Raw genomic sequence first — 26,491 nt, 5'->3', positions numbered from 1 at the left:
TAAAAGCTCGATCGTTCCTCGCTTTTTGTGCGTTCATCCAACGTTGTGACCCCAGGTAAGCAGTAATTCCGTATGAAGCGCCATCGAACGGCATCAGCTGAAAAAAAGTAAATTACAAACATGTAACAGCCTGTTACAAGCATGTGTCATTTTGGTATTTAGACATAGGAATACTGCGTGTAGAGGCAAAAAGTGCGAAAGCGGTGAATGGGCGGCATTACAAACAAAAACAATTCGCTTTTACATACATGGCGTAGAAAATACCCGACTCATCTCAAACGATACCATAAAATATGAAAACATCTGATTTCCAAGCATTGCCCCATTTCCGGGCATTATTTCCTGTACTTTAGCAGCACAAATACACGGGCGACAGTCGACTTAGCGTTTCCAAAACTTGGTATCGGGCGACGCGACGGTACGCTACATACACAGAGACGGACGCAACAGAGGTTCCCAGCCTTCTTCTCGCACGTCAAGACAGATGCGTGAGTGCAAAGCCTGTTTTCAGTCCTTCGGAAGACGGAATTTTCGAATTACAAGTTTCTGATATGTTCCTCGGCGTTATCTTTTGCGCGTTCTGCCGGCGCCAGCAACACACTTTCCATGTTATCACTCTTGCCCATCGCGTTTTCGACAGGCGTGAGTACAGAAAGAAGGTATATGTTGTTGCGGGGCCACAAAAAAAAAAAAAAAAAAAAAAAAAAAACCGTCACAAACTTATCCCTCTAAGGGATTCATTACACGCCAAACTACTTTGTCACCACGGCCGAGCTGCTTAGCGCTACTGCGTCACGGCGTGGTGTGCGGCCAGTGTGCCTCAACAGAACCGAAATAAGTTACAAGAATCCTCTAGGGAGCCTCGGAAGCATGTCCCAGCACGATTCAAACTGCGCCAGGACGGCCGAGCTGTTTTTCGCTAACTGCGAAAACTGCGGTCCCGTGCCGTAAGCCTAATTGCGTCGTAGACTGTGAAACAAAATTTCTCACCTTGCCATGCTCCATTAGTGCAGCGTTGTCTTGTCCCAGTCATAGAATAAAGAACGTCCCAGTGCAGAAGGAACGCAAGGGGGAGTGTCTGGCGGACGACGCATGCATCTGGCGCGTCATTGGCCTGTCGCTAGAGAAAGAGGTAATCTAGTAACGTTGCTAGGTAAGGCAAGAAAAATAAGTCGCAAAGTTTAAGTTCATTTGTACGCAAAACGTTTTAGTTTTTGTGGCAAATAATTTTAAAAATAAATTAATGTATGCTAACCTAATTTTACTTTCTTTTTTTTCGATGCTCGCGGCCATAGAGTTTCACTAGAGTGTACTAGAATCTAGTACACTCTAGTTTCACGCTATAATAGTGATATAGTGCCTAGAGTAAGTATATTCTAGGCACTGTAATAGTGAGAAACTCTATGCTCGCGGCTAAAGTCACCATATAAGAAAAGTACCGCCATCCTTTGATAAACGCCGCTTCTCTCTCTCCTGTATCTCCGATTGGACGATGATAGCGCGCGCTTTTCACTTCTTTATATTTTCTTTTTTTCCGCCTCAGAGCCATGTTGAAAGTCCTCTGCGCAGCCGCAGTCGCCGGCGGCGGCGGCGGCGAGCGCCCGGCCTGAAAGCGTCAACGTAGACTTTCTATGCGCCACCGTCGACTTGGCTTTCGCAAGCAAAAAGTAAAGAAAAAAAAAAAAAACCGCATATCCACGGGGTGAATGATGATGAGTGGGCGAAGCTCCGGAGGGAATCATCGGTAAACCGTGAATCTTCCGTGTAATTCGCCCAGTCTCGCCGCACTAAATCGAACGATTGACTTCCACCAATGACACGCGCCATATGTGACGTCATTCCTATTTTATAACAGCGCCCTTCATTATAATTGCACCATCTCCCGCTTAAGGGGACGCTAGCACAAACGCGTTAGAAACGTGCAGTACTCTAAGGGGAAGATGCCACAGCGTCTTACGCAGCCGTTTACACATGCCGGAACGTGCACCGCGTTTGCCGACGCCATCAGCGTTTATGAATACGGGGGTAAGGCGGAGAGGCCACAGCGTCTTACACCAGCTTCTTGCACGGGCCGTAACGCGCTAGCACAAACGCGTTAGAAACGCGCAGTCTTTCGTTAATGTTGGGTATTTATTGCCATCGTGGTGCGTCTGTCCATGTGCGCTTCGTGGCCTTGAGACAATAAAGAAAAAAAAAGAAAGAAAGCTTCGTGGCGTAGTGGTTAGCGCCACGCGTTCAGAAGCGAGGGGTCCCTGGTTCGATTCCGCTACGGCCACAACTCTCGGAATTTTTTTTCTCATAATAAAGTAGACGTGGCTACCTACTACGACGACTACTACTACTACAGAGGAGGGACAGACCCACACCCTAAGGAGCTTCGCCCCTAAAAGCAAGCGCTTTAGGAGAGGAGGTGGCGGAGGAAAGAGTAGATGGCGGTACTTTTCTTATATAGGGATTTTTACTCGCGGCAGCTAACACTTGCACTGCTGGTACAATTTTATTGCGATAGCAATTATATGGATACTCAAAAGCAGATTTCTGCCGTCGGCGTCGCCGTCGCCGTGAGGTTCCGTATGACGTCAATGGAGATGAAATCGTCGCCGCGCGCCGCCGAACGCTGTATGTGCGAGTGAAAGAGCGCTAGGGACGCGCGCTTTCACGGGGAGTGAACGCACGGCGGAGAAGAAACGCGCGTTCTGCGCTGTGCTCCCTTAAGGGCTGCAGAAGTAGGCGTCTCTTTCCTCCTCTACAATCACCATATATGTAGAGTAAACGTACCTTCTTCCGACGCGCGAAAGCGTGTGGGGGAGGGGGGGGAGGGGCAGGGAAGGGAGGCGACGTTTAGCTGCGGCACCAAGTGCCTATTTATATCAGAGGCTCCGGCAACAGTCACCAACGCCGCACGCATTTTGAGCGAACGCGGGCAAAACGCCGGCGGCGTCGACAACAGTTCTGCGTGTTGCCGGTGCTGCTGCATGTCCAAGTTTATACAGCTGATAAAGCTGCTATCATTACTCCGTATAGATCTCTTCAAATTTGCTATCGCAATTGATGCTTCACCTTTCAGGTGAAACTGCGACAACTTTTTTTTTTTAAATCTATTGTCTACTACTGGCTTTATTATTATGTTTATATTGCCTTAATTTCTGAGAGAGGGAAAATTTGAGGCTCAGTGCCTTGTGGTTACGCTGAAATAACGTCCCTAGATGAAAAGTGATCTGAGCCAACGCGTTGTCTGAGCCATACTATAGCCTCTGAGCACATTGTTTAGAGCGTAGCGCGGGCAACGCCATCGCAGTAAGCATCACTATAAACAGTATAAATTTGGCGGCGTACCAAGTTGGTGAGCGTGGTGAGCGTGTCTGCATGCAACTCATTTCGAGAAGCTCCCAACTTCAAGTAGAAAGTGTTGTAAATAGCTGTAAACATGAGTAACAATCAGGGGAGTGTGACCAGTCGGCATTCTACGATCAATGGCCGAAAGCCGACGGTCGACGACATTTTTGCTAGAAAAGCTACAATGGAAAGAGTGAAGCCGGCCCTGAAAAGAGCGTGTGTCAACTTTTTTTTAGCTTTGGTCGTGCTCATGGATATGTGAGTCCACTTTTTTTTTACGTGGTTGCCCTATAACTGTCGACTTTGACACTTGTCATGCTGCTTTTATTGACTGCTCTTTGCGTGTTTTGCACGAGGATTCAGTCGGCTGTGTGAGCAACGCCCACGATTCGGTTTTCTGTTTGAACTCTTAGAAATCTAGCGTGTTGATGTAAATGATTAACATCACATCTTACCAGTGAATTACGCTAAGATTTCTGCTACATTTAAAGGCGCAATGCTTAACGCGTAACTTCGCATCCGTGTATAACTGGCAAGTTTTTGACTGGTGTTGCAGAAGTCTCGGGCACGGTAGTGCTCAACTTAGCATCGCAAGTTGGTGGTTGGGCGTGGTTGTGTTTATTTTTTACTAGTTGTAACAACGTGTCATTATTTTGTATTATTAGCGGCGCCTCCAGGACACCAAAGCTAGAACCCGCACTGGTCGATGGGTTGGTGCTCGCCGAGGCCTGCGAGTGCTGGGGTGTATAAGAGCGGCTGTTCGCTGTAGCGGGCAGTCAATATAGTATGCGAACACCCTCTGGCACGCTCTGGCATCGGCAACCCGAAGACACGGACCGCCCTGCTTCCCGCTTTGATCTTACCACAGTCCCTTGGTTGCCATTGAGACCGTGCGCCACCTGCTTTATAATTTCAGGCGCTATCCTGAGGCCTCTGTTCGCTGGTTACATGTGCCCTCCTGCAGCAGTACTTGTGAAAAATACAATCATGGCGAAAAAAAAGAACCCCACAACAAAAAACAAAGCGCCTTGCCACTTCTGCAACACCAGTCGGAACCTTAACAAGATGCGTACCTTACATTGGCCATTCCCTTTTATAAATATAGGTGCTAAATTCTCGCGGTGCCAACGAACTAAATAAAAGGGCGATTGTAAAAGCGTTCATGCTGCTGACATCCTGTTGACGAAAGTAAAAATCGTCCTCGTGCCCATTTACATAGACTCTAGATGTCTGTGTTGTTCAAAGAAGGATGGATAATAATGAAAATGAAAGCCCGTCAGCGTGTTCTGAGGCGAGAGATTGACTCAGACTTGGAAATAACCTGTGGAATTGCTGCTACGTTGATACGCTGACATACTAGCTGTGATGGGTTGTGGAATCGCTTTACAAACCTAATTCATGTGCCTTTACTGTTCTGTCTGCACCAGGCGCCAAGGATCGGTGATGAGGCTTTTTGAAGAAGAGTGGTTAGTGCTTTGGTACACTGGTAAGTTGACCACTCTTGAAATATTTCAGCCCTAACCATTCCTACTTTCTTTCCTTCATGCAGAGTGTGCCTTGGGCATACTCCTATGCTGCAACTCCCTCGTGTACATTGCCTCGTACACCTGGGCTCACTTTTGGGAGCAGCCAGTGCCGGTTACTCCTAAGCAGATGAAGTTACTCCGCATTTCTGAAACGGGTAAGCTTAGTGTATTATGATAAACGAGATAGTGGTAACAATTAGGTTCCAACCTAGTAGATCAGTACTGGCAGAGTGCAGTGGTTGTATCTTTCACATTTGTTACTGTTACATTGAACTGGTGTTGCTGTTCATCATTACAGCCATTGAAGAGGGTCAGTGCCTGCATCCCATTATCTTAGAATTGTTGCAGCACTTCAGACTCTAAAAATTTTCGTGGGTTGCAGACGCTGGTTTCCATCTAAAGAGTCCACCTCAACCAAGCCTACCAGAGACAAGGTGGCGTGGCTCTGATTTTGTCCTCCCTTCGGCAACCTCTTCCCCGCTTTCAAGATCAATGGCCATGACGCCACACGACATGTCTGCTGCGAGCTGGGGTTCTGCTGGGTATGCTTGCTCCATTGATTTAGTTGTTTCTTTGTTAATTGTGTGTTGTCACCAAAATTGGTAGCAAAAGAAGGTACCAAATGCTCTTGCATTTTGTCCCCTCTGAAATATTATTCGTCGATGTGGCCGCATGAGTGAAAGACAAAGGAGTGTCAGCGGAGAAGACGAGACAAAGAATGTTTTCGCCCGTCTGAGGCTTGCCCTGAAGCCTTTTCAATAAACCCCGTTTTTTCTCGCGTTGGTGGTTCTGCAGTAGAATACTTGCCTGCCATGCGGGTGGCCCGGGTTCGATTCTGGCAGACGCACCAGAACACTGCCTGCACTTGTCCGTCACCTTGCAGATCTTGTTGCCCCAGTAACCCCGGTGCACTGGGATGACGGACACAATCGGGATGTCGCCTATTCTCAGGCGATCTAGTCTGGCTATGGTGTCTGGTACGCAAACGTACCGAACAGACTGATTGGACCGAGGCTACTAATGTGTGTAAATTTTGGCGTGCTATAAAGGAATGCTAAAGGTGAATTGACAGTCTTTCTAGAGTCATAGACTACAGTCCTAATAACCTTTGTTCTGTACCAAAAGATTAGTTGCTGAAGGCGGCACAGGAATTCATTTAGACAAGAGGTGTTTTTTAGTTGTCATAAAATAAATGGTTGGAGTGGTTCGATGGAAAATTTTAACTTCATACGTCTTTGAATGCTTTTAATTTGAGTTAGCTAGTCATTCAGTGTGTCTTCCTGCAAGCACAGGCAAAGCCACCTTTCCTGTTGCCTGCAGTAATCAAACTATTTTTGCTGGTTCTCGAAGTCCAAAACGCAGATTTCGAAAAGTAGAGAACAGCTTTTCATGGCTGCTTGTACACTTCAGGAGAAAAAAAACTATGCTTCTGATGTCTTGCTCACTTTCTGAACACATTGAAACTCCTGGCATGCTCACTGTTTCAGTTCGAGCTTTGGAGGCAATACTAGTCTTCCATCCAATTCTTGGTTGTTCTACGGAGGACCAAATGCTTCCCTCGACAAGGTAGGTACACTTCCTTATTCATGAGACGTAACGCGGAATGAGCGGAGTGACATGTTCCTGTGACCAGCAACCATAGTATACCGCTTGTACTAGCAACCCAAACATTGTGTGTCGCATACTGGAAGGACAAAGGTGCACAGATAATACTTTGACATAACCTTACACCCACAAGTTACAGCTGTAATATACAGTATAACTACGTTCAGATCTTTTGGAAGTAAACATAAAAAAAAACTTGCTAACCAGGCAAACGTACGATTCGAAGTCGCTAAAAAATTTGCGACTCAACTGTAGTGGACATCTTTGTTATACGAAGCATAGTGCGTATCCTTGTGGCACGAGATGCCCATGTACGCTGAACTGTTGGGGTTAGAATGGCCCAAGATGTGCATTGACTTTTTTGCAACTTTGGCAAGCTTATGTATGCACTCTTCGAAACCAGCCAGGGTTAGCAGCTTCCTCAGACAGGGCATTTTGGCAGGAAGTCTTGACATCCCCACTTGGCAAAAATCATTGTGGCACGAGACGCTGACATGCGCTGAGCTGGTGAGGCTCAAGCGGCCCCTGATGTGCTTTGCAGTTCTAATAATGCGTAGTGGTTTAAGGCAGCAATGGGGAAACTGAAACAAAATCAAGCTGGTAGGTGACGCCAGAATACGGATGCTGCCAGAGCAAAACATGACGCTCACGTCAAGTCACCTGCAGCAGGGAATGGCAGCGTGTTTGAGTTATTGCTTACTGATGGCATGCAGTGCTTCCATTGGTAGTGCGCCAAACGTGCTGTGAAACAGATAGGTGAAGATGCTTATCAAGGTAGAGTTGGTGGCGATAGCTGTGAATGCGACATGTGACAACCCGCGAGGATATTTGCTGGTACCAGAAATGGAAACTGCGTGCATGTTGGCATTTGCACATGACATGGGCGAGCGAGCACTGTGGCAAAGCTGCTGTGGTGGACGCCTACTTCTCTTAATCGCTTTTGCCTCGCGCTGTTTCCTCTTCGCATCGGATCTAGCGGTCGGAAAACGTATCGTATCATCGCAGTTTGGCGATGTACTGAAAGTTGCTGCCGAGACATTTGAGTTTTCCGGGAACGTATTAACTGGTCAAAAAGCAGCGTAACTGTACTGGGTAATTTTTTTTGCATTTTCAATCGCAAGTTTAGGCGCTGGGAAATCGTACGCAACGGAATTGTATCAACGAGCTATTACTGTATATGAGGTAATCATTCTGTAGAAAACATGGTAGTTAAAAAGCAACTGCACTGTAAAGCACTTTGGAGTAAAGACTTCTATGACTGCATTACTTGAGTAACATTGCAGCGTTGCCTGCTAAGTATAAAACAGAGTATAAACTGTGTTAATGTTGCTTTTCATACCTTTTAAGGTTGACGGAGATAAATATCAATGTAGAGAACTGGGCAAGTTGGCACTACATTATCACTAAATAAAAACCCTCCACAAGGGCGTGAATTTCGTGGGACAGCTACGATCGTCTCATCTCTGCAGTTTATCTTTACTGTTGGCATCACCATTGAACATTGCTATGCTTGAAATAACCGAAATCTTCCAAGGTAGTTGTTTTACGAGTACAAACAGTCTTTATGCTAGTAATTTTAAGCAACTGCAATGCATATCTAATAGTGTGCTAGGCTTCCTGACCAGCCCCAATGAACACCGAAATAAGGATGTGACAGAAGGTGGCAGTGAGGTATCACTTGCACCTTTCTTAGGTTTATGGCTTGCTTTTCATTTTTATGTTCATTGAAGTTTGTTCTTTGCAACTTTATTGCCGTTGACACATTGCTAAAACAGATTTTTTTGCTCGTCTCTCCTTTTCTTGGCATAGACTGGCTTGTCGGATACGTCTTCAGACTCGGCACTTACAGGAGCCTCCAGGGGCCTGCGCTGGCGGGGTTCACCTCAAGGTTCGGCTGCTGCCCTGACAATTTTTTTTTTCCAGTTCAGCGCAGTTTTTACTTGAATTTAGCTAAAAGCGAGTGAGGAAAGGAATGTAATTGAAAGGCCGGGAGGTTAACTAGAGCTAGTTCTTGTTTGCTAGCCTGTACGGGCAGAAGGGGTAAGAAAGTGCAGAGAAGCACAAAGTAAAACTGCATACACAATCCAGCGCTAGTGGGCAGTGTTCTCGAGGTTGCGTCATTTAGGTTTGGAGACTTTAGGAACTTGAGCAGCGCAGATATAGCATTGTGGAGATATAGCCTTCTTTGTGGAGTTAGGGAGCTCTGGCCTAGAGCATTTTGTTTGACAGTGGATAACTGTCCTGTCTCTCGAGCATTGCTTTTGTCACTTGTCTCACGGCACTGCAGGGCGTACGGACATAAGGAAGTTGTGTGAACGTCTCGTTACGGCTGATTGTGCCGCTAATAGAAAGGTGGGGTACTCGGTAGTTTATAATTTGAAACGGGCGATATGCGTGCTCCTAAAAGTTATACCAGAAGAGAAATGAGACAAGGTACTGTGAAAAGTGAAGACAGTTCCTGGTGCTTACTTAAGCAGCATATAGTATGAAGTTAACATTCTACTTGCATAAACAGAGAATTGATGCTGAGCGTAAGGTCACTGATTTGATTCGGTGTCATATAGCAATACTGCAACTGAAACTAGAAGGAAGCCTGATCATGCAACATTGTCTATCATCATTAAAACCACTGCCCAGTTTTTGTGCATAAAGTGTTTTGCACAAGTGGTAACAATATGCGTTTAGCATGTGTTCGGCATTTTCTCAGACGAACTTCTTCAGCACGGCATCATTTCTTGGAACTGTAGCATGTTTTGCTTCTGCCCTTTGAGGGCAGGGATAGGAGAGTCGGGCTTCATTTAAGTTCACGAAGCCCTGTGTGACACAAGGGCTGAGATCACCACATGAAAAAATAAAGTTCAAAATTGAGCACAAAAGTTTAAAATGTTGTGCCATATTAGACACATGCTTCTGAATGTAATCGGGATGCATTCTTGAACTGGATATTAAAACATATATATATATATATATATATATATATATATATATATATACAGAAATTATATGCATGTATGGTGTTTTCCTCACTGAGTAAATTGTGAAGCTTTTTCTTGCAGTGTGAATTCTATTTGATAGACTCCTTTCTTTCATTCATGCAGTAGGATGGCACATAAATGACGAACGCAGCTTGGACGACTACCTGGCTGCCCATGAAGAATCCGATCGCAGCCTCTCTTTCGGTATGTAATGAAAGTATGATACATCTGTGGCTTTGTATCCAGTTGATCATTTCCAAGGATATCAATTTTGCCGTCTTCCAGTTGGCCTAAATTTGTTAAAACACCTAACTGCGCAACTTGTTTCACCGAAACATATGAAAGTTTTAATTTCAGTACGTTTTGATATTTGTGAAACTAACCAGGTAGGGTAAACAGTATGTTCCCTTTATTGGCAAACGGGGGGGGGGGGGGGGAATGCCACATGCATTTGCTGAAGTCGGCTTTAGTTTGATGGGGTGGGCAATTCTCAATGTACTTTGTGAAATTGATACTTTGCATGAAAAGAGCCAGTAGTCATTTTTCCATATGCAGAATCTCTGGGTGCCGCAGTTGTACAAAAGCTGTTGTCTTTAATTGGACATAAATCGGCGTGCAACTGTGGCTTGTAATAGTAGGATTTTTTTTTTTTTTTGGTGCACATGTAGAAATGCTAACACCATAACAATGGCAAATGAACAATCCAAATGGGGCAGTGTAAAGGAATACTAAAGGCTGTTGTCTGCAAAATTTTACGAAACCTGTTGACAGAGTGCGAGCACACCTTTGGTGTATTGAAAAATGTTTACCTGCTTCCTAATACAGACGTACCAGCGAGCAGCGGCGTGTCCAACTCTTCACTGCGGCTGGATGCCGACTCTGTGATCTCTCACCTCAGCCACTACCAGAAGGCGACAAGGTCTCCGCAGACGATGCATGGTGACGACCTCGACTCGGCGGCCACCTTCAGTGGAGACAGTGTCAGTGGTGCTCTGCTCTTTCTCAAGGAATTATGCTGAGTAGCAAACAAGGAAGTTTAGATTGAAATACCAATTTGCACGAATATAATCCCAGGGAAGACTTCTGACAGCCAATAAAATAAATACTGTAACTATAATGCGAAGCCGTAGCGGTAGGTTTAAAATAGACTGCTTTAGAGTAGCAGCATGTGTGGTTGCACAGAATGATCCATGCTTGTCCTTCGTATTTGTAAATGCAATCACTAACTGACGTGGGTGCATGAGGCAGGAAAAGCCACTTGATGTTTCAGTAGAAGTTTCTGCATCTGGTGACCAGAGTAATCCACTGTCAAAGCAGCTTTTATTACTGCAATAAGAAGCTTACGTTGATCAACAGATCTGGTGCACCTGCCAGAACCTCTTGGTGACACGTCAGTAGCGGTAGGTGACGGTAGGTGATTACCTCTGTAATGTTGTAGAGTGGATGACTGTGCTGATGCGTTCCAGCTGGACCATAATGCACTGTCCCAAAGAGCCAGATGAGCATGCCAACTACAGTGAAACCTCATTGATGCAATCTTTATGGGAACCGGAACATAAAGCGTATCATCCAACGTATTATCCAACCAAATCGTATTTTCGGGAAAAGAAAAAAAATTTACCATCCCCAAAAACGTATTAAGCAGAATCGTATCAACGTGGTTCTACTGCACTTCTTGATTTGCGCATCGGAAGCTGTACCCATCTGCATCGCAGTATACAGTTAAACTTCAATACAGCAGTCGGTAAAATTGGCAGTTTGCTTCGTTATATAGAGATTTCGTTATATTAAACTTCAATCTTTTATGGAAGTAAATGCAGTTGTGGATGGATTTTTTGTACCTGGAAGGGACCGCGAAACTTTCCGTAGTATCGGGCAATCGGAAAAAGCAAACTTGAATGAGATAAAATGTCATTTTGTTCAATGCGAGAGTCGGCCACGATAGATACGGTTTCATACTGTGTCGATATCTTCATATAGGCGGTACGAAGCGAAGCTAGCCATGCTTTCGCGTCCACTTCGATGCGGCGGATAATAGCGTCGCCCGCAGTGGGACGACGCTATTATGAAAAGCGTCCGCAGCGGGGAGGGAATGCTTTGTCTGCCGCTCGCTTCAACGTGTCTCCGAAACTCAACATCTCGCAAGCTCTAGCATTAAACTCGTGGGATGACAGCCCACGATGCCATGCCATCTCGGCTTACCCAGTCTTTGCACAGGTGGCTGATATCCTCTAAAACGGAGCACGATGACTGCTTATGTGCCACGCTGACAGCCATGCATGGCTGAGGCCACGCTAGAAAAGGAGACATGCACCAGCCTGGCCCCATCTCCCTCCCCGCCCTTGCATGCACTTCATCGTATTACTGAAAGCTCGCTCCTCTCTCCCCCTTTCCCTTAGCTTCGCTTGGGAAGATGGCGCTTGTCATGCCACCATCCTTCTCGGCTCACCCTCGCACACTTTCACTCGCACCTAAGGTGTACAGCGCGATGGGACATTATCGCACTTGGACTTTATATGGAACATGATGCTGCTCTGCTTCAGCAGTCACTCTCGATAACACGGCATGCAATTTGCGTGGTGTATTTGCAGGAAGTGGCTGAGGCAGAGCGAATGTTCAATAATGCCGAATTGTTGATTCAGCGGGGCATGCAGCAGAAAACTTCAGGCAATGAGTGACCAGACAATACTTGCTCAAACAAGACAAAAAAAATGAGAGTACTTCTTACTTGGATACTGCAGATAAAGGGAAGAAATTGTAGTGATGTTTCATGCAACTGACATTCATGTTGTGTTTTTGTTCTCATCATGATTCATACTTTGGTGCTCCTTTGATAGAAGCTTGCAGTAATTACGCTGTCAGTGAACTATTGCTCGCACTGTATTTAGCACTTCATTTTAGCAATACTAAGGCTAGTCATTTCTTAAAGGGCATGTATGATACATTTATTAGGCAACCACATAATAACGGCAAGAAATACTGCTTTTGTACCATTTTCCTTCTTTTTTTTTTTTACGACCTGCTACAAAACTGAGGGCAGCTGCTACAAATTGTCATTTTTCCTGCTACTAAACCTGCTTCAGAACACTTTTGGCCATTCCCATCACTGAAAACCCAAACAGGACAGTTAGAAAATGAGTGCAAAAATTGCAAAAAGTTGTTCAATGTATTTTTTTTTTTTTTGTTCTGATAACGGTGCAGTTTTTTTTTCTACGAAGAATGGTGTATTTATTGTGCCCCTAGGTTCCAGTGAAACACTCTGTAATGCTTCCCACCAATAATCTAATTTGTTACGACTTGAATTCTTCTATTGCACATTTCATCATGATCTCATCGCAATTGCAGGTTTGGAAGAAGTGGTCTATTGCTAAAGACAAGCTTGACATTTGGGTCGAGAACCTTCGCAAGGTTTGTCAATGTTTTTAATGCCCACTTATTTCCTCACTGTAAAGCAAATGATGGCTATTGGACGATTGTACAGCCAAGTGTGACTAGGGTATTCTGAAATAAGTACACAGTCAACTTCCGTTAATTTGACCCTGATGGGACCAACAAAACTGATCGAATTATGTGGCAGGTTGAATTGAACGATGCAGAAAAAATCGCCAAAAACACTGCTGATTCATTTGGCAATATTTGCCCTATTCTAACGCCCCCGAATCAAACGTGCGCTCACTTTGTGTCCAAAGTAGAAGGGCGAATGTAGGAATGACATTAAAGCTCCTAAATGAAGTAGAAATCTAGCACGCACCTGATTTTTTACCAAGAAAAATGGGCAAGGGTCCAGTGGTGGCCGGTTTCCTAAAGTCAACTTCGTCGCACTACTTCTTTAATGTCGGCTCTGCCGCACTACATTCGTGTTGTGCGGAAAAGCATATAACTGTTGCGAAGGTGATTTTGGTTTCGTGACCAACTGCACCACACAGGCAATTTTCTTTGAAAAAAGAAGGGTGCTCATTAAAATAAGGTAAATACTACTATCAGAGATTGTGAGCTATGGCTATCACTTAAAAATCTTCCTAGAGTAGGTTGGAAATAGGTGTTTTCGATAGGAGATGGCGTGTGTTCAATGCATGCCCTGTCCCCTAAGCTCTGCCGAGACAGACGCTGCCACTAAAGGGGTCGCTATTGGGGTCACCATAGGGGTCAGGTGCATGCGTGCTGACTGGTCAAGTTCGAATTATTTGGTGAAGGCGAATTTCGGGATCGAAATATTGAAAGTTTGGGCCCATAGAAATGCATGGGTACCGACCGGACCCTTTGGTCAGGATTGAACAAACTGAAAAATCGAATTAACAGGAGTCAAATTAACAAAAGTCTACTTTACTGGCTTTACATAAATTAACCAGTCGGAAAGCCTCTCAAGAAGCAGCTTGTGGTAAGGATAGCTGGTGTCCTTTTTGAGTGATTGTGGTTCGTCGTGTATTTCCATCCTAAGTGTTGCTGACTACTAATATAGCCTGGTGCCTGTGGTTAGGTGCATTGTTTCTGTTTCTTCTTTATTTGCAAAACTTGTTAGGAGCATTTCATAGGCAACACGAGGAATCCCAAGTAGAGAACATACCAATAATAAATACAAGTGTGGTAGCATGGAGGTTTAGACAACGGTGTTAATACTGGCTCACTTGCAGTGTACTTGGTAACTTTGTTGAAAAACTGGTCATATGGTTATAAAGCAATAGTTTCAACATGTATAGACTAGCAACAATGTTTTGTTCATATCGTAGTGGATCAGCCAGACCATTGTGAAACGAGTGGACTCCGAGATCGACTCCATCAACACCACGCTCCAGAGGCTGGGATCTTCAGATTTACGTATTGGTGGCAAGTGCAGCATTCACATTTACTCTTTTGTTTTTAGCTGGACTATCATTAATAAGTCTTGTTGTCATTGATGGTATTGGTGTTGCAGCAGCCATAAGCAGCATTCTGTTCTTTTTTTTTTCTTTTTAATTTTAGATGCACTAGCATTCATAAGACCTGCTGTGATTTGCATTGTTGGCATGTGTTGGATCTAGATGCCATGTTTAGCTCTTTATTATTATTTTAACCCATTGGCTACCAAATATTATGTGTGCTGCATGGCTCTCTGCTCAGATTATTTTTGCCCCATACGTGCACCACACAAAATTTCGTTGTCACCATCATTATAGAACTTGCTGTACCATAATAAATGCTAAAAAATGCCAACAATTAAGTTTTATTTACAATGTGAAGCAGTGCTTTTCATTTCAAAACCGTAACTGCCAGCTGCACACTTGCTTTCTGTGGGAAAGCTTGAAACACTCTGGCGTGTGGAGGCAGCGTTGCACTTTTGACCCTCTCATGAGCTGTCGCTTTCTTCGTTTTTGCTGTGCACATTTTGCACATGATGCGACTTAACTTTGCAACATGACGTCAGATATGTGTCTGAATATCCGTAAAAATCCTACAAATATCAACTAAAAAAAAAAAAAACCAAACCACCCCTGAAGATGGCACATAGTTCCATCTCGTGAAATTTCTAAACGGCACATACTGGCTGCTGCAGCAGATATTAATAACTTTTAAATGCGAAGCATTTCCTGGCGAACATTTGCCACTTTAACAGTATCTATCTATCTATCCATCTGGCCGCCTACGACTTTGTGCTCTCATGGTTGTTTCGTTAATTTGATATGTACCAAAATTAGCATAGTGTGACAAGAGTGCATGACGAACATAAATGATAGGTCATAACATGAATGTCGTGACATGCGTGTCATGTGGGTCATGAAACAGCCGCCTACGTGTTGGTGCTCTCATGGTCGTTTCGTTAACTTCGTAGGCTCCTGGCATACTGCTTCGCATAATATCGATTCTCACAGGGCGTGGGATCTGCCGGCTTTTTTTTTAGATCAACAGTGCCTCCAAGCTGGCGAATTGCCGGCTTTGGCAATATGGCCCCTATGCTTACACCTGGCGGTTCACTGGCTCTGGCAGCTGATGGGTTTAGATGCATTGGCATTCTGAAAGCCTGCTCTGACTTATTCTTCATGAAGCATCAGTTTGGAGGATTGTGCTGAGGCCATGTCAAGGTCACAGGGAGGCCTGTTTAATGCACTGCTGACTTAGATTTTCATCATTTTGTTGGACAGTAAGCTGACACATCCAGACTGTGCAGTCTTCAAAGAAACTCGTCCTGTCCTTCATGTCTGTTTAATTTCTGTCATGTCATTCTTAAGTTTAAACTACGTACCAACTATCCCAGCAGAAAGTTTTCAACACTTTGTTGTGTTGGCCAGTACACTGACATAGTATAAAGAACTTTAATAACCTGTCATGGGTCGAATTTTTTGTCTACATATCACCCTTCCCATCGTAGGGCAATTTTTATTGTTTGATTTGGAATGTGTGTAACAGCTCGTTTCATCAAAACATTTTTTAAAATTACGATAGATGGTATTTGTACCCCAGAAATAACCTTTGTGAGATGTTGCACCTTTGACGAGTACTGCTTCAGAGGTGTTTATTAACAGTTCCCTTATTATTACTATTATTGTTAACAGTTAAGGAGAGTTTGTCTGATAACAAGCACTTGTGCAGAGATTTCAATCCTTTTCTACTCATTTCCTAGCCCGATTTGTTAGGACCATCAGTAGAGTTTTGACCACCTGGGAAATATTGCCAGCTGCACAATGGGCTACAAGGAACACTCTCATACCTTTTGCAGCTTTTCAATGTGAAGCCCCGTCGGTCATCGTTCCCCGTAAAACTGACGCGTACAACTTAAAGGGCTCCTGAACCACCCCTTGGGCTTGGTGAAAGAACGAGTCCGCCGATTGCATACGCTGCTGGGGACACCTTAGCCAAATTTTGCAGTCCTGGGCGGTGCGTGGTGCTTGCAAGTGGAGTGTGAAGTCGCTTTTTTTTTTCTTCATTTTTTTTTTTTACGGAAGCCTTCTCCTCACTCTTTTTGGGCTGCCATATTTCGTCATGCAGCAGATTCCCATATGACGACTGCTACAGTAGAACCCCGCTGATACCTTTTCCAAGGGACCATAAAAGAAAGGATAAGAGCCAGGAAGCACAAGAGCCGAGAAACAGGAAAAATTGAGATATGAGAGTAGTGAACTGCACACAATTTTATTTTAATTCTGACGTTTGAAAAAAAAAAAAGCCAGTTTTGCCCGAAAGCCGAAGCATCGGTTGCGATCAAATTAGTAGACAGCTTTAGGATTGCAGTTTTATTGTTCATATAAACTTGTAAACATTCGCTTATTAACTTTATTAACGAGCATGGTTTCAGCGCGCACAGGCAAACATGAACACATCACACTCGATGAACGCGGACACTCGCTGTCAAAACGCTGGTGTGAGGAAGCGCGGCAGCAGCAGCGAGCGATGCGACTTTCGTGCTGTCTATCGTTTCAACGCAAACTGAGCGCCGAGAACTCACAGCACTGCACAAAGCTACGAGCAGCCAACGCACCTACACTGCCTAGCCTCTGTCCCCAATGCAGATCGCTTTCAAGATAAGGCCTGCGCAGTATGCAGTTGATACCAGAGTACAACGCCGCCCCCTATTCCTCCCTCTCTCCACCTCCCCTTCCCCTGATGCCTCAAGCGCGACGGAAGAAGGCTTACTTCCTTCCTGCTTTTCTTTCTTGCACGTATGAGATTTAGCTGAGGTCGTAGGCTCCCCTCGCGCGCTTTCACTCGCACATACAGCATAAGGCGCGCGGCGACGACGTTATCCCCCATGGACTTTATATGGAACGCTTATGCGCCACAACCAATTTTAGGGCCCCAGCGTGTCGTCCACCATCTTTAGATAGCAAATACAGATCTAAAGGCCATGCTTTTGCTGGCGGAAACCGAAAATACGTTGCAGGTGTTGCTCCCGAAACTTTGGGCGGCCATTCCCATTGTCAAGGCCACCAAGCCAAGCGACATGAAAAGTCAACATGGCCGCTTGGATTGGCGGAGGGTGGCAATCCACAACATGTGATGCAGGAACAGTTCCATAGTTGCGACACAGCAGTGGGATTACCAATGCATTGGGTCCTATGGTAGCTATGCTGGGACCAGCTGAAAACAACGTAACAGCCAGGAAAACGCATCACCCGGGGACGCAACAGCGGGGTTCTACCGTATGTATTGGCTGATAGCTGGCACCAGTCATGAAAGGTGTTTATATCTGTGCACTACTTCCTACTGTTACTGGTGTACATTTATTGATGCGGTTTAATAAATAGGGCGAAGAAAGCGAAAATCTGTTTCGAATTTCGATGGGACTTCCATACTTCCAGAAGTACGACTGTCGTACTATATAGCTGACTATCATCTGCTTACGCTTGGCCACGTCTGCACGCGTAGAAATGAAACCTTAGCCACACGTCTTCAGTCACGTCTCAGGCTATCATGCAAGCACTTATAATTTTCAGTCGTGGAGGTTTTCCTGACGCAGTAGTGTCCGACAATGGACCACTGTTCGTTTCCACTCAGTTCGAAAAATTTCTAAAGGAGAGAGGCATTAAGCATTTCCTGTCTTCTCTTTACTACCCTCAGGCAAATGGCCAGGTAGAGAGATTCAACCGCATCCTCAAAGAGTTCATTCAGGTTGTGTTATTGGAACGCTGTGAACTTATGTTTGCAGTCTTGGAATACTTGGCAATTTGCAGGTTTACGCCACACATCACTACAGGTGTCTCTCCGGCTATGCTGCTCCTTAGTCGTCCACCGAGGACTCGACTAGATGTCGCTAACATGCCTCCTATTCATCCAGAATTTGCTTCTCCAATGTTTATGCCAGGAAGTTCAAAAACGTGTGCTATAAAATCGGGGGGAAAATGGGAGAACGTACGTAAACCGTCGTCGTGGAACAAGAATCCCCAAGTTTCAACCAGGAGATCTTGTACGAGTACGAAACTCGCGCAAGTCTGGTCCTAAATATCCACGTCCTTTCAAGATGCATAGCAAAGTAGGTCGATACACATTCCAGCTTGAGAATGGCAAGCGTTGGAATGCTTCCAGACTGGTGAAATATCATGCTCATCCACGTTCTTTTGAGAACATAAGTAAAGGGAGTAGTTCGAGTGATTATTCATCTCTTGATGATGGTTTCCCGCCTTCTCTTATAATTCCTGCTGGTACAGGTTTTCCTCCCATCTCGCAACTGCGACCTGCATGTCCCACGGAAACATCTATCAAACTTCGGACTCAGCCTGACACTTGTGAAGATTCTGGGAACAAGAGTGCAAAAACTCCCATCTCGGCTCCTTCTAAACCTGAGTTCGTGCTCCGGAGGTCCGCGCGAATTAGACGACCTCCGGCATGGCTCAAAGACTACGTAACCAAGTAGTACTGCTGAACATGTTTCTTAGGGGTGGGCAGCGCTGACTGACAGCTGATTTTTTTCGAACAAGTGACTATATATACAGGGTGTCCCAGCTATCGTGCCGCACTATTTAAAAAAAGAGGAACGGCGTTACGCGGAGCAAACCTTGTGGGTATTGTTTCCAGTACAGTGGAGTAGCCGCCAGTAATTTTTTCGTTACTGATATTTAATTAGCTTATTGTAATTATATCAAGAAGTACTGTCCTAATTGTCAGTGTCATTGAGAAAATTGTAGAGCAATATGAAAACCCCCCGATACAGCTTTCCGTTGCTCAGTACGTGCTACATAAATGTGTTTTTCCGAGTGCGAAAGGGGCCCGCGAATACACGCAGAATTGCAGCGCAACTTGTCCCTCGAGGCACTTTGCGTGTATTCGCGGGCTTCTTTTACGCTCGAAAAAACTTTTATGCAGTACGTACTGAGCAACAGAAAGCTGTATCGGGAGTTTTTTATGTTGCTCTACAATTTTCTCAATGACACTTTGACAATTAGGACAGTACTTCTTGAGTTGGATAATTAATTACAATTAGCTAATTAAATCACAGTAACGAAAACATTACTGGCGGCTACTACACTGCGCCGAAAACAATACGCACTAGGTTTGCTTTGTGTAATGCCGTTCCTCTTTTTTTAAATAGTGCTGCACGATAGCTGGGACACCCTGTATATATATTCACTTGTGCGAAAAAATTTTGGTTTCTTTATCATGCAAAGAGATAGAGGTCTGGCTGACACATGCGCCTGAGTTAACATGCATGTAGTAGGCTTCTACAATCTCGTGATTGATTTCAATTCTATTTTTATACAGTATTTTAGCTTTTTTAAACAGGGGTTTGCATGGGCAAATTCTACAGTGCGCGGCCAGAGTTGAACTGGTTGAATTTCTGATAGCGGCTTGGTGCTCCCTGAGGCGAATGTTGATGCAGCGCCCTGTCTGCCAATAACATTTTTTGCCACATGAAAGTGGAACGAGTGAAGAAGTGAACTTTTGTGCGGCAAAAAATATTATGGGCAGCTGCATCAACATTCGCCTCGGGGAGCACCAAGCCGCTATCAGAAATTCAACCAGTTCAAATCTGGCCGCATGGAGGCGAAATGCGAAAACACTTAGATTTGGGTGCACGTTAAAGAACCCCAGGTGGTCCAAATTTCCGGAGTCCCCCACTACGGCGCGCCTCATATTTGGAACTGGTTTTGTCACGTAAAACCCCATAATTTAATTTTTTTATCAATCGGTTGTAAGTCAGCGCTCGTATCGCCTCTTCCTTCGTCCGAATAGTGCTGCCCACCCCTAGGAAACATGTTCAGTTACCAACTCACCCAGCTTGCTGTGTTAATTTAGTACTACTGCCTTAAAAAAAAAAAAAAAAAAAAAAAAATGTCTGGTACTTTTTATGTTAGGGTAGGTACTTTACCTACCTTCAAGTAAGGGTTTTACAGAGACTCGCATAGTCGCGATTCCGTTACGTCCGCTTAACCGTGTGCTAAGCACAATTTCAAGTCAAGACGGTCTTGCAGCCATGTACTCCGATTCAGGCTCGGAGCGAGTGAGCCACACATTTGTCTCCAAGCAGGTCACACGAATGTTCACGTTTCTTCATTCATGCAACCTCGTTATACAATGTTACCCAAGAACGGGTATGTCGGATATTTTTGTCAGTGTATAGATTTTGCAGTGTCACATTTTTTCAGTGTTTTCATGTACAGTTGTGCATTTCTGTGCTAGTTACTTGTGTCATGTTCTTTTAAAAAAAGGGGGGGGGGGAACCAAAAATTTGTTACGGCATCATAAACGTGTCTTAAGAATAAGGTACCTACAGTTAGGATGACATTGTCTACTAATATTTCAAAGAAGCCACTTATGCTTCTTTGGCGACGGAAGATACCCACAGTTTTTTTTTAAAAGGGAGAAGTGATGTTGTATTCTGCTTGTTTTAGCTTTGATTTGATCCTCGCCACTGGCGCCCTGCCATGCCTAACGTTGTTACCGGCGTGTACGCTGATCCCTTCCCCTCTACGAATACAGATTATTCGACGTTTGGTCCCCAACAGAAGGAGTCGTCTCGTGTTATCTGCGTCGCTTAGTGCCTCGGCTGTTTAGGCCTCACCGCGTAGGTCATGCATGTCCGGTCGCCTCACCGTACAAGGCCCCGACACCACATCATGGAAACTCGATACCACACTTATCAGTGTTGTAGCCGTAGGGTCTCACTAATTTTGATTAGTTTTGAGCACTCGACTAACCTGAAATCGCAGAAAATTTAGTTAAACCAGATGTATGGTTATCCGATGTGTGCGCTGCCGATGTACTAAAACGAGCAAACATGAAGGTGAAATTTGTTCAACCCTCAGATATTGTGTGATTGTCATAGAGATAAGTGCAAAAGGAAATGTGCTACTCATTGCACTCGGTGCAAGAATAGCTGCGCATAGCTATCTAGTACACTGTAGCACAGCAAAGGGATGAGACACCGTGAACTCAACCGTAAGCTGAGGGATAGCCTCTAAGGTCGGCGCTTCACAGGCATCAAAATCCGAAGTACGTAGTGGCGTCTGTGAACATCCATAATCTAATTCGAACTGCGCTCCAGGTTGACGTTCATAAAGCGGAGTGTTGTGGGCACTACCCCGCTCCACCATAGCCTTCACAGTGCAAGGCATTGTAGGAGCAGGAACATCACAGAGGGGATCGCAGGTGATCTTTGATTGCCAATAACTCAGTTTTTCTGATTGCATTGAAGTCTTTTTTGCTGCAAAGTATTTCTGAAATAGTCTGTTTCAACGTCAAATGTATTTCTTGACTTCAATAAAAAGTTGTTCAGGAACCCTTTAAACAGAAGTCGCATAGTACAATTCCATATGTGATTGGACATGTGACCTCTTGAATTAACTGCATTCACCAGGTTTCCATCTGGTTCCATTTGCAACATTTGTCGCAGTCATCATTCAGACACTGCATCATAACATTTGTTTGCTGCTTTACGGGACCAATTTGTTGTGGAGAGTTCAAGTAGGAAATGATGTGGAGAGTAGTTAACCACTGTTCGCATTATTTTGGTTCTTACCTGCAAATTGTGTTTTCTGTGGCAGAGGCCAACCCGTCAACGTTGCAACAGGTAGCTCTCAGCAAAGGGCAGCATGTGCCTACACTGGCTTCTCTGCTCCCATATTTGGACCTGAACAGCAACCATGAATACCTAGTCCTGCGAATCAAAGGTGGGTGGGTCTTCACTTTCCAGTTGTATGCCAGTCCCGAAAATGCCATAGTCTATCCTGAATATACCAAACCTGAACATATTGAACTTATTGCCTATATTGAACAGTCGTAAATCCCATGCTTTTTTAAAAGGTTTAGCATTGTCCTACGTGTGTATCGAACTCCTGTTCAATGTTGCATTCAACAAACTCTAAACTCCTGTTAAGACGAACTAGGTTAGGCTGAATTCTCGGATATACTGAACAACATGGGAACGTTTCGTTGCTTTTCCATAGACTCGCTGTAAAGATTCTTTTAATAAGAACCGCTTCGCATATACTCTTTGGTTAAGAGGAACTTTCACAGTGACGAACAACAATGGCGATTCCACACAGCGGGGATTGCCGTTCTGACGGGCCATCCTTAGGACACGAAATGAAAAGCCACGCAATAGGGGGGGGGATAAACAATCCCGCTTCCTGGCACAGTGGCGCAAAGGGAGGGAGCAAGCGAAGTGAGAAAGATGACTGAAAAATAAAATATATCTCGTGCATCGCAATGAGTCTCTATGCCGAGCAGAAATGGCGATATTTTGGTTTTTATACGTCGCCGGCGTGGTCGTTGGCCATGTTATTGGCGCCTCTCTGAAACCGAAACAAGTGAGACCTAGTTGATCTAGTAGTACTCACCGGCCATGCCCACATCGCAAGAAAGGCCAAGCCATTAAGTTGCAGAGGTTGCATTTGTGATTTGCGCTATTTGTTGTGAGAGTTCCATTCGCTCTTTTTTACCCTTCATGGCCGGTTGTTCCCGTTGATAACGCGGGCTCAGATCTGAGACCGCAGTGTACCTCACAGGCGTCGAGTTGCTTGTTGGGCGTTTTTATTCAGGATAAGGTAGAAATTAATGCAGCGCGGTTACAATCAAGCCTGTATGATTAGGCACCTTGCCACTGTCAGCGCACTTGTACTGTGAATTGTGTGCGACTTGCCTAGCCGTATCTGTTACAATACGCTGCCTAAAGGCCGATCTGACTGATGGTCGTGCAACAGCAACTATTCAACCAGGCATTTTGTGACTGGTTTCAGTTTCTAAACCGGCTTCCTTTGGATCTAGTTGACCTTGCTTCTTGTGAGATCCACACTCGACCCTGATAATGAACGGCCGCCGTTTGCACAAGCCAGCCATGTGTGCATAAAGCAAAACTGAGACATGCACTCCTGCTCATTTTCTCTTCACGGAATGTACTGCCCGTCAGAGTCGTCGGCATTAGACATTTGCAATGGCGCAAAAAGTGATCGCGTTCTTGTAAGAAGTGCACTTCGAAGGGTGCAGTGCAGCGCGGTGCAGCGTTCAATGTATTGAACATGGCAGGGAACAGGGACAATTTTCGAGGGTTTTAAGTTACGTGGTCGACATAGACAACTTGATATACCTGGGTTTGATATGTGGATTTGACTTTAAAAATTGGCTGTTAAATGGCATATGCAGTAAATACATAGAGGACGTTCACGCACAATTTGCAGTAGAGGTGCTTTTATGGTAGCATCAAGCATGTCCATTCAGGCTCGTTTGCTTCTGTGTGTGGGGATTGCCTTTTGTGGCCTGAGCGTGCCCGCAGCGGTATGCTAGAGTATGAGAGGCAATGGCTAACGCGGCCCTGTGGCTCGCTTTGCTTGAACCCGCGGTGTTCGGTACTCCTGTGAGATACCAGACCTCCACACGCGTGGTGTCCATTTCTACCTCAGGTGGAATAAGAATGCACGAACAAGCACTTTGCCATGTGCATCGCACACAGCAGTCCAGGTGATGGGGGGGGGCTTTTAGGGTTGACAGTGCAATCACGGGTGCTTTTTTTAAGTGACCACTTTCGGTGCTATAATCACTTCTGCATTCTCCTGTGTACCAGATGTTGTTTTTACAGCGCAGCTGTTAAGGGCTCAGTCCCTGAGGATCGTGTCCGTGTGTAGAAAAAAAACTATCAGCATTGGCTCGAGTGTCGTCTTTTTGAGCGCACAGCCCCTCCTCCCTCCCGACCGGCTGAGCCCCCGCTATCTCTCTTCTCTTGCGCCAGTCAACCTTCTCTTATGCCGCGTTACCCCCTCCCCCCCCCACCCCTCCCCTAGTAGAGTCGGGCCCTGCTGCGAGGCTAGCGCGGCAAGCCTGCTGGAAGCTGTGCCTGACTACAGTTGAGCCCTGCTGGGAGGCTAGGCAGGCGGTGCGCCTCGGCTGCAGACGCGCGCTCTTTCCCTTGCCCCTTCGGCTGCTCCGCATGAATCCATTGACAGGGCCGCTGATAAATGGAAGGAAGGAGAGGAGGGTGCGACGTGCCGGCCCGGTGGTCGGGGAGAGATAGGCTGCTGCCACTCATGACTGTGCGTGTGTGTGCCCGCTCTCCCACTGCGGCGCATGCGCGCAGCCCTGCCAGCCTCTGCCGCCTGTGCCGTGGACTCTCTCCGGGCTCTCGCCCGCCTCTCCCCTAACCGTGTAGAAACGGCGTTTAGCTGTTCCATGATGTGGACATCGCGCTAGCGCTCTTACCAGTTGCCCTTACGACTCGCGATGGCCCGGCCGCATGCCGTTCATTCGGAGGAACAACGCAACGCGTGACTGCATGCCCAGAAGCGCGAATGGGCGCTCAAACTCCGCGGAAGAGTGTACGCAGCAGGACGTAGTACGTCCAGTGGTTCAGAAGCCCTAGTCGAACAAGAGGTAGTTGGCCAAATACGTCACGAACAACAGCAGAGCTGGCAATGTGATGGGTTACGTTCGACGACGAAGCATCTGTCGTAATGACGGGTGACTTCAACGTTGACATGGCATGCCCAGATAGAAAGTGGTTCACTTCGTTTACGCTCGAGTGCTTCGGGTTGACGTGTGTGAACGAACCGCTACAACACACCGGACGTGTATAGACGTCGTATTTATGAAGAACGCGCCTACTGTTGCCGTACACCCTATGGCTGTGTACCATAGCAACCATAAGGCCATGGTCTCTGTGGTGACTAAATAAATTAAAACCACCGGATTATATATATTTCTCATTCTCTATTAGTTCAAACAACTAATTACACCATCACACCTTAATAGTCATAATTGAAAATGCAGTCGAATCTCGATAATTCGAATTCGAAGGGGCCCGAAAATTTGTTCGAATTAAAGGAAGGACGTATTTTTGAAGTCTTCAAGCACCATAGCACAATGCACGAACGGTGCGAGTTGCGAAATATTGCGGCGCGGAAGCATATCGGGAGCGGACGGTGCCAGCATGGCGACGGGCGGGTGCACATGGAGACCATCGGAGGTGAGTGAGGAGGGCGGCAGGGAGGTGGATTAGGCCTCGGCAACTCCGCCGCTTCAGTGGCAGTGGCTTCGGTGGCTCCCCTCACTCTCAACTCCCTCGCAGCTCCCTCACCTTCGACTGTTTCCATGAGCACCCGCCGCCGGTACAGCCGGCTCGGCGCAGGTTAGCCTGCTCCCTGAAGTTACGTTTTCTGCCGTTATCGGGAAGCGAGCGTTTGCCGGCGTGGGCAGTTTCGTTGGCCGGACTGGGCCTCCGCCGCTGCATTAAGGGGTCTCTCCTATGCTTTTGCTCTATGGCGGTGTCGGAGCAATGCCGGTCGGAGGCGCCTGCCGCGTTATTTGGCGCACTGCTGAGAGCATTGTCGGTCCGCGGTATGTTCGAATTAACCGTAGCAAATGCTTTCGCGTTCGAATTACCGAGCGTTTTCGCCCATTCAAATACACATAACTTTGACTGGACCACAGCGTCAGTTCGAATAAACGGGCAGTTTGAATTAAGGAGATCTGACTGTTCATAATTCCCACCATAGCTGGTCTCCCTTCTCCACCCCAGTGGAAGGGCTGACACTTTTTCTGCTAGGCTTAGTCGTATGGCAGCCGAGCTTGCTGCGTGTGGAAGCACAAAATTAGGATGGAGGTAGAAATCCTGTATTGTATTCGGAGTACGATTCTGAATGTAATGCGACATGCTTTATCAGGCTGTCAATATTGAAAAAATACTTTGCCTTATTCTGCACATAAGGTATTCTCCCAAATTTTCTTGTGTAAAATATTGTCAGTGGCTGTGGTGTCTGTTTCTGGTGTGCTGTTTGCTTAGATGACTTCCTTTGTGGCTGGTGCAATATTTTCATCCAGAGCTGGCTCGAGGTGGCTGCATGAGTGACTTCCGGTGGAACAGTGGCAGCCAGAATTACCGGGGCAAGCCGTGGAGTGACTCACTTCCTACCGACTCAGCTGTAAGTAGCCTGAAGAGTGCTCATTTAATTCCCTCAAGCCTTAGCACAAACCCTGAGGAAAGTGCCATAAGTTCACTAGTTATGATTGCATATGCAAAGTCAACAGCCTTAAGTTTATAAATGGGGTGGTCATGCAAGCTCCGCACTTTTTTTTTGCACTTTTTATTGCGATAACTGTTATTGATTTTTCCAGTCTGAAATTATGTACGTAGTAGCATTAGTAATATTGAGAAAT

The 26,491-nt window shown here is 45.7% G+C and overlaps 1 protein-coding gene and 1 long non-coding RNA gene across 2 annotated transcripts in view; one reads left to right on the top strand and one right to left on the bottom strand.

Moving 5' to 3' along the window:
• On the bottom strand, positions 1-21,993 carry LOC125940991 (uncharacterized). Its single transcript, XR_007464142.1, has 3 exons — positions 21,867-21,993; positions 991-1,120; positions 1-97 (listed from the first exon to the last, which is right to left on the bottom strand). It is a non-coding gene; the product is annotated as an uncharacterized LOC125940991 (long non-coding RNA).
• LOC119431335 (transmembrane protein 209) overlaps positions 3,336-26,491 on the top strand; it is a 29,806-nt gene continuing 6,650 nt past the window's right edge. The window contains exons 1-12 of the mRNA XM_037698822.2: positions 3,336-3,594; positions 4,764-4,822; positions 4,886-5,017; positions 5,245-5,404; positions 6,350-6,428; positions 8,277-8,355; positions 9,566-9,646; positions 10,268-10,422; positions 12,788-12,850; positions 14,170-14,266; positions 21,892-22,017; positions 26,156-26,256. Coding sequence (XP_037554750.1) covers positions 3,428-3,594; positions 4,764-4,822; positions 4,886-5,017; positions 5,245-5,404; positions 6,350-6,428; positions 8,277-8,355; positions 9,566-9,646; positions 10,268-10,422; positions 12,788-12,850; positions 14,170-14,266; positions 21,892-22,017; positions 26,156-26,256 — 1,299 coding nt within the window. The 5' untranslated portion in view covers positions 3,336-3,427. The remainder of the gene's footprint in view (positions 3,595-4,763; positions 4,823-4,885; positions 5,018-5,244; positions 5,405-6,349; positions 6,429-8,276; positions 8,356-9,565; positions 9,647-10,267; positions 10,423-12,787; positions 12,851-14,169; positions 14,267-21,891; positions 22,018-26,155; positions 26,257-26,491) is intronic.

The sequence above is a fragment of the Dermacentor silvarum genome, chromosome 10 (genome assembly GCF_013339745.2).
Source record: "Dermacentor silvarum isolate Dsil-2018 chromosome 10, BIME_Dsil_1.4, whole genome shotgun sequence".
In the NCBI taxonomy this organism is placed as follows: domain Eukaryota; kingdom Metazoa; phylum Arthropoda; class Arachnida; order Ixodida; family Ixodidae; genus Dermacentor; species Dermacentor silvarum.
Note: the sequence above shows the minus strand (reverse complement) of the source record. Positions and strands in the feature narration are given on the sequence as shown.